Raw genomic sequence first — 13750 nt, 5'->3', positions numbered from 1 at the left:
CATAGTCCATGCTGGCCTAGGACACATTCCTCTACCAGTACTGATATTATAGGTATGTGCCAGCATACCTTGCTTACAGGGTAATGTAGAGCCTGTTTTACAGTGTGAATTTGGGTTTCTGTGTTTTGTGTAGAAGAATAGAAGGCACTATGATAACTTGAGCTAGCGTTTACTTAGCAAATGAATTAGTCATGTTTTTAGAAAAAGCCACAATCACTAAGAAAAAAACCCTTAGTGACTTTCTTTCTATAAGTCAAATATTTTATCTGACATTGTCTGTGATTTATAAATCCTAAGTCATTAGTATGCCAAGAAAGGACGTGAGAGCTCTTGCTTAAATATCTATGGTGATAAGCTGTCAAAATGGAGCCTGGACAATGTCTAATAAAGTTCCTAATTTTTTCTTGTCCTTTCTGTCTGTTTATCCCACCCCTTCCCTGGGACATCGGTGGGATGACCACAGCCTTGGATAAACTCAGCACACAGCACCTGTACCACCCCACTCAAGTGGAGATTGTGCAGTCCAACGTGGTGTTTGACATCAGCAGCCTGATGCTCTACGGGACGCAGGCAGTGCCTGTGCGGCTAAAGATACTGCTAGACCGGCTCTTCAGTGTCCTGAAGCAAGAGGAAGTGCTGCACATACTACACGGCTTGGGCTGGACCCTGAGGGACTATGTCCGAGGATACATCCTTCAGGTAGGAAAGGATTTGAGCACTGCATCTGGGCCAACTCTTGGTGGGTTCAATGAGAACTGTGGCTACCTCTGGTTTGCTTCTTTATCTCACACAGCCAGAGAGGTGTACTCTCCTCAGATCTGGGAGATGGAACAAGGAGAGTGCTGTCTGTAGGCTACTGTCAGGCCTTTGGAGCATGTAGTTGAAGGGAAAAGTAGCCAGTTGACGAGTGTTGCTTCATGTGCACCTTTGAATTCAACTCTTTCCCTCCAAGTAGCTGTCTTATTTCCCTCTGTAAGCCTTACTATATCTGAGATGAGGAATGAGTTTTGAAAATCTGACATGACTCTCCATCTGGGTTTATGAAGGTTTTTCTCATGCCCAGGAGACAAGGTCCCCTTGAATGCTGTGAACCCTCGAGCTTTATTGTATCTTCACCCAAACCAAGGGAAGAACTGTAACGTACATGAACTATATCTCTGTATATCTTGCGAAAGCTCATGCTGTAGCTTCAGAAGCTTGGAGCCCTGGAAAATGTACATGTGGATGTAGGTTTGGCCATTCTATATCCTGGAGCCCCTCCTTGTATCAGTGTCACTGCTAATGTGGCAGGGCTTCTGGATTTATCTGGGAAATGTATAGCCTCCACCCTATCATCAACATCCCGTCTCTCATTGCCTTTTTGGTGCTAGGCCATGTCATTTTGCCTTTGATATTATTTTTTATATCTTATCTGTCTCCCTGTAACTTTGAGAGGTAACTGTTGAGAAAATATGTTGAGAGACCCCAGGAACCAAAATCTGGATGATGCAAGACTAAGTTATATTGAAGGAAATGTCAGTTGGGGAAGGTAGAATCTTAAGTCTTTCTTGAAGGTTCCTATGGAGATATTTCCAGAGCTGACCTCTTGGAAAGAAAAATGTTTATGGCTGTGCCAGCCCTGTGGAGTACCTTAGATATAACTGATATTTATGATCTGAACCATGCCCTGTAAAATGTAAATCCTCAGCTGCCAAATACACATATTATACGGAGACTCTACTGAGTGGGGATGCTCCTGTATCCCCATGTTTTAATCTGGGATGAGGACATACAAATCCATGTCATTCTTTTACATGGCTCTTCTGCACACCAGTGGCGACAGATGGTATGCTACCAGCAGTAGCATAGTGAATAAAAGTAGAAAAAGATGTGCAAAGGCCTGTCTCTTCCATGATGGGACAATTCTTAGTATAGTACGAGCCTCAGCCTGAGAATTATGAAAGTTTTGTCTCTCAGAGCATGAACCAAGGGTGACAATAATTATATGCATCATTTTTAGTTCATATTACTTTCTTTTTTGTGGCTATGGGAAAACCTTATGACCAAGGCAGCTTGCAGAAGGCTTTATCTTGGCTTATAATATCAGTGGATGCACATCTTGAAAGGCAGAGACAGAAGGTAGAACACATGGCGGAAGGGATGGATAGCTGAATGGTCAAGTCTTAAACACAAACATGAAACAGAGAGAGAAAACAGAAATGGCAGGAGTCTTTAAACTCTTGAAGCCTACCTCTTGTGGATATTCCCCAGCAAGGCCACACTTCCAAAACTTCCCTAGACAGCACCGCCAACTGGACCCCACATGTTTAAATGGACAAACCCGTAGGAGACAGTCTCACTCTTAACACCACGGTTTTAAGTAGTATGTCACATCTTCTCTCACATGCCTCATGTATGACCATGTCAGTGAGGTAAGTGGGTGGATGAGTCATAAGAGCCAGGGAATATGAAGGGATGCGCGATCCAGGATGAAGACCATGTGGGACCATTTTCCCCATCCCTGCTTAGCCTGGCTCCAAGACCTTTGGAGTACCAGATCTCTCTGGAGCACTTGCCACGTGACTGTTAACATTTTTTTTTTTTTTTTGGATTTTTTCCCCCTACAAGAAATAAACAAAATAAAACTAACCAACCAAAAACCCTCTTACAGGTGTCTCCCTAGAGTTGTTAGCTTAGCTGTTTTCCTTTATTCAAAACCTATCAGATAGCATCTTCACTGGTTCCACTGTGATGCTTGCTGCTGCCATCAATGCTGTATTTCAACACGGGGACTTCCACCTAGTAGATATGTGCATGGCTGTACTGGTTCGCCATCATGACCACTCTGTAGTGATCCCTGTCACATTTTCATGTTAGTTAATAGACAACTTTATGACAGTGCTGTTTTATACTGTTCTGATTTGACCAGAGATTTCATAAAAATATAAAATAATTATTTAGGTATGAATTTTCCCAAGATTTTATTATGTCTCAACAGGATAGAAAATATCCATCTTTCAAATATATTGTAGATTTCATTTTGTATGAGATATAATTGCAAGACAAGTGTCTAAGTTAGAAGACAGCAAAAAGCCTCAAACCAATATATAGAAATTCTCTTATTGGGAAGGGAAATGCTACATAAAAATGCTACATATATTGCCATTTTAATATAATTATAGTTAATTTTCATTAATGTAAATGTTGTCAAATCTGAAATTTTAAATTATCATTTCTCGGAGTCTAGAATTGATATTTTCAGAAAAATTATAGATTTTGCATATTAGAGGAACTCTCAGCTTAGTTTCTGTCTTCTTTTATTGATAGAATTGATGTAGTATTGATTTTCTTTAAATGGCACTTTCTGTCGTTTAACATTTATCGTATACTTGTTCTGTGTAAAACAGTTCTAGGGCTAGAATAGAAGCAAAAGGTTGTAGGTCACAAACCTTAGAGGATACTTTCTGAGAAAATATTCATTTTGTAAAAGACAAAGGAAGTTGAGCTATGAAAGCACCCCCCCCCCTTTTAAAAGTTGTTCTTGATTACTGACTAGTCTTTAGACTTATGTGTGGTAATGATAAGGTATGCACAAATGACTTTGAAAATAATTACATGTAACCTTTTTTGTACAGGTAGACTATAAACTGTTCATCTGAGAGCCGGAGAAGCCTATAACGCACCATTAGTGTACAAGTCATTTTATCTGGCGAAAACCCAATTGTCTTGTAGCCCTCAAGGCATCAATTTTAGCATTATTGCTCTCAACAACAGTATATTGAATATTATGTCAGTTAAAGGAGAGTAATTATCAAGGCAAGTTAGGGTGGCTGTTAGTCTTACCACATATTGACTTGGTTAGCAGTTGGCTATAGATTGTGTTACCCGGCAAATAAAGATGTACGGTAAGTTGAACTGGTCAAGCCAGGATATTAATCTAAGTCCCTCTGGGCCCAAACCTCCATTCTTTATCTATATCCAGATACTTCTACCTTTAGCAAGAGTTTTGAAAGTGGAAGAGAATATGTCATCTGTTTTTCAAACCGGGAGTGTATGGTTGCAGGGGAAGAAGAGGTCATCCGGAATTCAAGAAAGCTATCATTTGTATATGATGTTCAGAGAAAAGGGGACATGATAGGAAAGCCACACAGTCATTGAAAAGCTTCAGGGAACACACTAGGGTGGCATATGTCTAGCCAGTTGAGTGTAAAATGAATAGCATAAATTGGACCACAACCACGTAAGAAGGTGGGTCATCTCCTAGACGTGAAAATCCCAGTGGTCTCTGGCGTAGTTGCTAAAGTCTTCATTCAGAAAGGAGAGCCAGATTGCATTCCAGAAAAGTAAGGTGGGAATAGTCACTTAAATGCTCAAATATAAATTCAAAGGAGCCTATATTTTCTGCAATCAAAGAATAATAATTATTATTACTTCAGGACATCCTCTATAGACACATTTATTCACAATCAATAAAAACAGTGACCTGCACTCTTATGCCTGCACTCTTGTCCCAGTCTCATTTCCTTTCTGTTTCTGACTTATCATCACTGAATGTAGTCATTTAAAAATAAATTTTTCACGTAGCCTCTCTTTAGCTCAAACATGTAGCTAACTGGCCTGGGTGCGTGTTCTGTCCTGTCTTTGGAAAACTCCCCACTTGTAAGCGAGTCCTTCCAGAATTCTAAGAACCAGTTCAGTCTTTCTGAGTAATTAGCAGAGTGTCAGCAGCCAGGGTGTCAGAGGCTCAGTGATGCACACTGCAAGTAACCTGGGCCACATGGTTCTAGCACTTCTCAGGCCATCATCAGTGTGAGAAGTCTAGCTTTCAATGTGGGAGAAAACACGGGCTGGATTCCTCTCTGAGCTTTTCATGGTACATATTAGCATAATAAAAGCTCTGAGGACTTTGAAAGGGAGTCGACTTGAAAACACAGGTAAGTAGCTTTCCCCAGTCCTTGCTAATGCCTAACTTTTTTTGTCAGGTTCATCCAAATAGTTCAGTTCTGGAACACACTTGGCATAGGATCCACATAGGAAGGGTTTCACTGCCTGCAAATCCCTAGTGTTCTGTCTGTGTGGGTAATTTTTTTTGTACAGGAATAAAGATGAAATCCAGTTTTCGCCAGTACTAGCTAAACCAATAGAGCCCTTCTTTTTCTGGTGTTATTTTTATTTCACAACTGTTCGCTTCAGGCTCATACCACAGTTTAAATACAGTCAGCTGTTAAATGTCTCTCTTACCATTACTGTAAGTACTACACATTCACTCAATGCATATCAGTTACAAAGAAATATTCTTAAACTTAGACTAGCATGATATTTTACTACAGAACTCATGCAATATCCAGTAATTTCATTTGGCCAGAGGATCCTTAGCATTTCTTCTGACTTTGTAGGAATAGACAACAACAGATACAGATGTGCCTCTGCAGGTCAGAAGAAGGAAAGGCTTCAGGCTGCCTAGCCAAAGGCCTATGCAAGAGAAACACATTCTGGTATTTGTGTGGTAGGAAATGTCAATATCAAGCAAACACATTTATATTACCCCATGAGAAGTAGATTCACAAGTTTGTTTCTGAATCCCTATCCACCCCTCTTGTAGTTACTTTCAGAGAATTAACACTTGATGCATCCAAGTCTGTATGGGCTCTATGGCTTTTCTGTGATCACAAGAACTTCAAATTGGCACAGTAGTGTATAACAAGCTTCCTGACGTTCACAACCACAAATCTCTTGTTCCCCTTTCAGCACACATGCTGAGTTCCCAGGGTTCTGTGTGGGAAGGCAGGTCCCTGGCTTACTGTCTTACCAGGAGTATGAAATTCAGCCTTTGCCTTTATTTAACATGAGTCTCTCACCTGTAAAACAGCCTAATAATAGTACCTCACAGCTTTGAGGTGAAAATAAAAGTGTATGTGAAGGGCTACTCAATATAGCCAACAACAACTGCTAATATGATGGTGGAAGATGATGATCAATTATAACCTATTGCCTACCTGCTCACTTTAGTTCATAAAATAGCCTTGAATTCTGGAGCTCTTTCTCTCTCTCTCTCTTTTTTTTTTTTTTTTTGAGACAGGGTTTTCATGTCTAGCCCTGACTGTCATAGAAGTTGCTCTGTAGACCAGACTGTCCTCAAACTCAGAGATCTGCCTGCCTTTACCTCCCAAGTGCTGGGATTAAAGGCGTGCACCACCAACAGCCATAGAATTCTGGGATTCTAGATTTCACTATCCCCCTTAGAGCAGAATGTCATCCTTTTAGCCATTCAGACACAAAGGTAGCAACTTCTCTGTTGTAAATAAACCACATGCACATGACCACACACACACACACATGCTGAGGCATTTGAACATATTTGAATATAAAGGAGAGCAGAAGAGAATAGTGACAGACACTGGACTCTACAGTTGGACAAGCTTGGTGTCACCTTTGACAGCTGTTACCTAACACAGATGTATCATCCAAATATCACTTTCTTCATCTATAAATCATGTAATAAAATGAAATTATATTTAAATATCTCACACCATAACTAGTCCATGGCATACTTTATTAATAACTATTATGTTGTATGTGTTCACATGTGTGCCTTTTGAAAGAAACAATTTATTCTGTAGGACATGGCTTTTACCGCTTTTTGGTATCCCTGTTTCATCAACTCTTCCAGTCCCTGTGGCAGAATAAGTGAAACTTGTTAGAAATCATTAGAGCAGGCTTTTGTATGAAATAAAAGTTACCGGTCAGGGTGCAGCTCAGCGATAGAGCACTTGCCTAGCCCTTGCCTAGCATGTACAAGGCCTTGAGGTTCATTTTCCAGCTCTAGAAAACAAAATGGGCAGATTTTAAAATGAGTATTAACTAGCCTCACAATCTTTTAGGGAATTCCAGAAGCATAAAGAAGAAAGCACCTATCTGTAGTTCATTTAAGTAACCTTTTAATCAGTTAATTGCTATGTAGAGGCCACCTCGTGGGTCTTTCCTAAAGCCCACGAGGCAGTGAGCAAGGCAGCCCTGATCAAATGATGGGAAGGAAGTTATTTGATGAAAACTAAGAGAATTGCAAAGGACTTAAAGGAGGGATGATATGATCCTAGGTAAAGATAGGATGATCACCATGGTTCATGAGAAAGTTATCTTTGTATCCTGTCACCAATGTGTGAGTTTCTCAGAGAGAGGGGACACAGCTTTAGTGAGCAGGAACCCTCTCTTTCTAGCAAGGACAGGTACAAGGTCGGTGATTTGGGGCAATACCCTATGTTTCAATCCTTTGGGTTTTTTTTCACAGTGCCTGAGCCATCTACAAACTTTATCCTGGCAATCCTCCTAGCCTCCCTATTAAAGAGATAGTTTGGGAGACTATTATCCCTCGTTTTAAAGTTAGCATGGCTAAAGGCCTTAGGCTTGGAGCTGGAAGTTGAGTACAGGGATTTTGAATCCCCTGGCAAAGCTCTGACTATTCGAACAGTAATGAAAACAAAGTCCTCAGACATAACGCAGCTTGGTGTTTAGCACTCGGAGCTAAAACGAAGACGCTCTTGCCCTTGTATCACAGAGCCGAGTACCTCACCAGATAGCTCACCAGACTCTGAGGCGGAATGCAGTGATCAGGAATAGGGCCCGTGTGTGTAGAACAAAGAAAGGGGCTTCTGAACTCATCAGAAGAAGCAGAGTTAATCCACTTTTCCTTGACGAGTTACATTTGATAAGGAACAACTCAGGTATACTGGAAGGCATATTCTTTGTTGTCATTGTCATTGTTCATGGAGACCCCGTAGACCAAACTGGACTTCAACTCCCATCTCCCAGCCTCTGCCTCCCTAGTGCTGGGATTGCAGGTGTGCACACCACCGCCCCAACAGCCTGCATTGCTTTTAGATGTTATTGATCAAACTGTTGTCTCTGGAGTATCACTCCTATACATTCTTCATTGAATTTCAAGCAGACAGCTCCTGAACTGTGGGGTTAAACCTCAAGCCAGCCCCCCAATTAGTTTCTAACTATGCCAAACTGACCTGTTCATAAGTCTCATTTTCTTGGTGACAACCTACTTTGAAAAAAGTTTTTAGGATCAACAGATGTAGCGTTATAAATTCATAGCAAAGCTCAACAAATGTACTTCCATAGGCAGGCCAGTCTTTAGTCCCTGACTCTACCTCTTAGGTTTCGAGAACCTCACATCTCACAGTTCTACTTTGCCATAGATTTTATTCGTGCCATTCTGTCCTTTTCCTATGTTTTCCTCAGTTTAGTGAAGGAATAGGTGCTTTGACTCACAGTGAGGTGGGAGGAGGTTTTTATAACCAGGCTCTACTGTTTTTCTGTGCCTCTCATCTCTAACGCTCATGTGTGAAATTGTGAAGGGCGGAGAGCGGTAGGAATGAGGGGAAGATGTACAGAGGCTTCTAGAAGCTCTGACTAAGCCCACACAGACGAGACAAACATAGCTATAGATGCATTTGTTTGATTCGTGTATGGTATTGGCACACGTAATGCTGGCAGTGATTGGAAGACACAGTGTGTGCCAATCCATTTACTAATAGAGTCAGAGTGACCCCTGCCAAACGGAATCAGTCTGTGGAGACCTGTTGAAATAGGCAATTCTTAGGAAAAAGAAGTGTACTGTTACTCCATGGAAAGCATGGGACAAGCTTTTTGTTTGTTTGTTTGCTTGTTTGTTTTTAGCATACAGGAGGAAGGCTGTGTTTGAGAGAGATAATGACTTAAGTTTATTGGGGAGTTGGTTTCACTTGGCTGTAGACTCTGAGCGTGGGGTCTGTGGGCTTGGATTTTGATATGTGTGATGCTTCCGTATCAGCCCTTCCTGCTTCCTCGCTTTCTTCTTTTCCCCCTAACTACCTCTTTCTAAGGGATATGATTCTAATGGCTCACTAACCCAGAATTTGTTTTTTTATTTTTTATACCCTGGGACTTTGTAAATAGTTACCCTACCACAGTGGTCCTATTATCATCTAGGAGGTGTTGGTGGCGATGGAGTGGTTATGTTTACTCTTGTCCACCCTCCCTCTGGCACTTTCTCTTCCTTTGCAAAAAGGAGACTTAAGCTAGTGGACTAGGAGAGAAGGTGACACAGTGATAAGTATACATTACAGCAATGGATTGTCTTGGATGACGCCAAAATAGAAAGCAGAGAGCCGGCAAGAGAATGGCCACTGCTGGGGGTGGGGGGTGTTCACATCCAGAATTCATCCTCTGTTTCCTGTGTGATGCTTATATAGAGAACCCAGAACAGCATGCTTGTTTGACTCGGAGAGCCAGTGCTTCTTTCTGTGTTTCTTTATTCTTCTGTACTTTTCTCTCACAAAGCCATAATAACAGTGTCAGTGGCAGCTTTCTAGTTACTATGAATAATGTGGTTTTGTATTTTCTATTTTTATTTTAATATGTTTCCCCTACTGTGGATTTTTCTTGTTTTGTGTTAAAAATTAGTGTTAAGCAAATGCAGTAATTTAAACTGTGGTATGCTCTGCTTTTTTTTTTTTTTTCCTCAGTACAGCTCTGAAGGAGGCCTCTATCAACAATAAGCATTTCTGTGTCCTTAGAGTGGGACATAGACCGCTCCTGAACATAGTAACCCAGACTTTAAATAACAGAATAGTCTTTGTTTCCAGAGTACCGGCTCATATTAGATCTGTTTATTCATAGTTTGTTGATAAGACATGAAATTGGCAAGTCAGAGAAGCACCTTAAATTGACTCATTTATTTGCTTGTTTTTAAATATACAGCCACAGTCATAAGTTTTAAATGAACAATAAGATATGTTCAGATTCCTCTTGAGAGGGTAATTAAGAGCTCCTTGTCTCTGTGCTGTCATCTCTGCCAGAATCTGAGTTCATGCTGAGTATGTTCCATTGAGTCAGCCGTCACTCTCTCAGCAGTGGGATTGCTGTCCCACGCATTGACATGTGAGGGAATGTCTATCTCGCAGTAGCCATGGGCCTCTGCCAGATTTGAAGATCTGAAGGGCCAGGACTGGGAGCTTTTCAGTTCTGAATCAATCAGGGTTCCAATTTCTAACAGCAGAGACAGGGAGGCCAGTTGAATCTGTGGCCAACACAATGGTATTTTTTTTAAATAAATAAATAAATAAATAAATAAATAAATAAATAAATAAATTTCCCTCCCTCTCCTTTCTTGGGGTGCTTTATTCCTTTAAAACATGAGTCTCTCTGTCCATTGATCCTCTGGCGACTTTCTGCTGGATTCAGAGTGTGGTTTCTTAGGTGAAAAGGTCAGCGTGTTATTCATTCAGCTGCACAGTGATGGAGATTAACCAAAAGCCGTTCAGGACATGTGGATGGTGCCAGACCCAGGGCACCTGAAGGAAGTGTATTTCTTTCCTGCCTAGCTTTCACTTCCTCAGCCATAGCAAGAGGACGCCCTGTCTGCTGGGAGTGGGGGAGGGCGTTCATTGGCAGTGTACTAGCTGCCGCAAATCCATGGCCATAGGGTGCGTGAGAGCCCTTGAGAGTCAGGCATGTCACCTCTGTAACATCACCTGATTTAGTGCTTTTCCTCAGGTCTTCAATGTCTCAGGGGGCCCTTTTCCCTTGCAGCACTGATCTTTCAATGAGGTGCTAGTGTCTGTCCCAGGCAATAACAAGGAAAAGCCATGAAGTGTGAACAGCTCTTATTAGGGGGTAAATGTCATTAACGCTTTTGTAGCCTTCTCTACAGTCTGAATGCTCTTGTCAAGAGCGTGACTCACCGAAGCCTTCCTCTAAATCATAGAACAGAGTTTCAGATGCTGAAGTTTTACATTTTAATTAAGCAAAGCCATTATCCCCCTTGGCTCCCATTTTTTTCTTTTTTTTAAATCAGCTATGCCTGCAGCCTTTGAACAGTCCTCTAAAATAAGGCTGGAAGAACTTGTTACTGGAAGTTATCTTAAGGCCTTGAGAAACAGTTACCCTAAGTGATTACCCTAGGTGATTCTGGTGGTGCGGAGCAGACACCTCTCTCAGGTCGGGTGTTTGAGATGCTCATATAAGATGCATGTTTCTATATGATAGGAGAAATATCATATATGACGCGAGCGGGTCAAGCTGATGAGTCTAAATTAACAAAATATTGAAAGCATCTACCATCTAAATAACAGATTTATTTTCTGTACATACGCAGCATTGTTTCTGTGGTCATTGATTTTTTTCTATGTAAATTTCTAATGTTATTTGAAATTTATTTGAAACAAAAAGAAAAAAATGTGGGCAAGAGCGTGATTTACCCCATTCCTCTGTTAGCCACGCAGTAGTCGGGTTACAGCTTTGAACTGTAAAAATTCAATAAAAATAGTTACGTGGTAGAAGACGGAGAGAAATAAAGTATTTTTAACTCTGGTATTAGATTTTAATAAAGATATTGTAAACATTGTTAAAACATGAGAAGTAAACCCAGAAAAGTTAGGGGCAAATTAGGAATAAAATTATCTGATGCTCATTGCTAACTTAAAATATATAACTTAATATGCTTTTTATTTAGAGTATATTTTAAAAAATTTCTTCTCCCCCCCCCACTTTTAAAAATTACCTTTATGGTTTTTTGTTTTTCTTTTCTACTTGTCCTTCTTATTTGTAAACCTGAAGAAAATGGGTTCATTTGACAGATTCTTACTTAAGTGGTTACTGTCTACACGTGGTAACCAGGCAGCATGTTCCTGGCTTAGCTTTCAGTGGTGGAGGCTCACTTCCACCAAAGGAGAAGAGGAATCAGTCGCAGGGTTTTGTAGTGGCTACATAAGCCAGATCTATAGCTAGGAAGGACATTAGCCATGAATATGTAAATGGAGTCTTCGGACATATTTCCAACTTGCTTGACAGGTTAGTATAAAAAACAGACAGACAAACAAACAAACAAACCCTAACCCCCCGAATTAAGCCTTCCTCAGATTCCTTGGTCAAACAAACAGCTTTCTACCACTACTTTTTGAATTATGATATTTATTTTCTTTTAATTTAATTAGATTTTGCTGTCTAGTATGAAAATCTCCACCTATTTATTAAATTGTACAAGTTAACAGGCAAGGATTTATTTCCTGTCTCTTATTTAACTTATTAAGTGATTTGTCAACCTAACCTACTGTTATTGTAAAGTTCCCTTTTCTGTGAGAATTCAGAGGTGACCCTGTTGTGCTCAGGGAGGACCATGCATAGAAACCTCATGTGAAGTCCCTCACTTAGAAAAGGTGATCTCGGTGGAGTTGCTTTCGCCAGTGCCACTTGGGGAGTAATTGAGCCTATCCACTTGTGTATGTTTGACATTAAATTAAAGTCTACATTCATATGAAAGCATAAGCTTTGGAAGTAGTCTGCGTTCCATTTGTTTGCTTCGCTCAGTGTGTGATTTTAGTCCATCTGAACCTTATTTTGGGGAGAAGTTGTATGTGCATGAAATCAGAAATGTGGCAGTCTAGTGCCTGTAGGTGGCTCCTAAGGGAAGGATTCTCACATTTGAGGGACTGTGAGAAGACACTTTTAGTAGCACCATCTGCCTTGCCTGCTTCTTTCTCTCTGTTCTACCTTACACCTGGATCCAGGCTGTTAAAACAGACACTATACTTTCTAAGGTTCACATTTTGGGATAACTTTGATGCCCAGAGAATGAAAATTATCAAAGATGTACAGACAGACTTCATGAATGGTTTACAAGGCACCAGGTGGAGGAAGCACTAGTGTACACTATTCCCATATAAAGAGTAGCTGGGCTCTGAAAGGAGCACACTGGAGGGAACTCCTCTTAAAAGGGAGGGGCTTTGTCAAAGAATGCTATAGAGTGGGGTGTTCATTTAGGATTTATTTGCCAGAGGACATCCCTTTGAAAGTCTAGACAGCGTCCTGAGGATAAGCTGTGGTCTCCCAGACCTAAGGAATATCTGATAGTTTAAAATTTCACAAATGTTTAATGCATCCCTATACCATGGACAAATGTCTTGTCATAAGTTTGGCTTCCATTATTTTAGTCAGATTTAGGTTTTTAATATGATTGCTGTGTTGTATTTCTTCATGAATTTCCATGACTCTAGAAAGTCTAGATGGCAGAATTTCATGCCGGTGTTACATGGTAACAAAATACGTTATTTCTCTCGAGCATTCTTTCATTCCTGTTTTATCTGCATGGCTTTCCTCTTACCTTCACTTACTGGACTAGTGAGGAAGGTTTGTGAGGGTTGTGTGATTTTACTGTCTTGACTGAGCCTCAGGGAGATGGAACATACATATTGGTTAACTTTGCAGCTTTGTAGTATGTGTCTAATAGGTATCACTATAATTCAAATACGTGGTTTAGAGTAGTATTTATCAAACTAAAGCATATTTTCCTGTGGAATCAATATATGAGTGGTATGACAATCTTCCCCCATCTAAAGTATTTGAAAATCTAAGGAATAAGATCAAACATGAAATCTCTAAATGTCTTTAAAGAATATTTTCCATTTAGAAAAAAATTTCTGTGTCATATAACGTGGCCTTTGATTTTATACGACTTATGAGTGCAATATAAATTAGTAAATTTGGTAGAACCTAATATATTAACAATACTATATATGTACACATGCTTTCTACATTTACATGTTTTAGTAAAGATGTATACTAAGATGTTATACTAAAAGTAATTACCTCAGTTTAGTAGGGCAGACATTGAGAACTAGATAATTAAACTTTTAATTTTCAATTCTAATTTGGTATAGAACAGGAATTAAAATCTGACTTAGAAAATGTTCACCAAATACTCTTTATTTACTTACCAAATATATCT

At 40.1% G+C, this 13750-nt stretch overlaps 1 protein-coding gene across 5 annotated transcripts in view; it reads left to right on the top strand.

Moving 5' to 3' along the window:
- Bnc2 (basonuclin 2) overlaps positions 1-13750 on the top strand; it is a 402776-nt gene that overhangs the window by 283865 nt on the left and 105161 nt on the right. For all 5 annotated transcript variants that reach the window (XM_029476262.1, XM_029476261.1, XM_029476260.1 and 2 more), the window contains one exon: positions 464-699. In XM_029476262.1, the coding sequence (XP_029332122.1) occupies positions 464-699 (236 nt within the window). The remainder of the gene's footprint in view (positions 1-463; positions 700-13750) is intronic.

This window comes from Mus caroli, chromosome 4, assembly GCF_900094665.2.
Source record: "Mus caroli chromosome 4, CAROLI_EIJ_v1.1, whole genome shotgun sequence".
Classification (NCBI taxonomy): domain Eukaryota; kingdom Metazoa; phylum Chordata; class Mammalia; order Rodentia; family Muridae; genus Mus; species Mus caroli.
The sequence above is the reverse complement of the archived record's forward strand: the minus strand, read 5'-3'. Positions and strand labels throughout refer to the sequence as shown.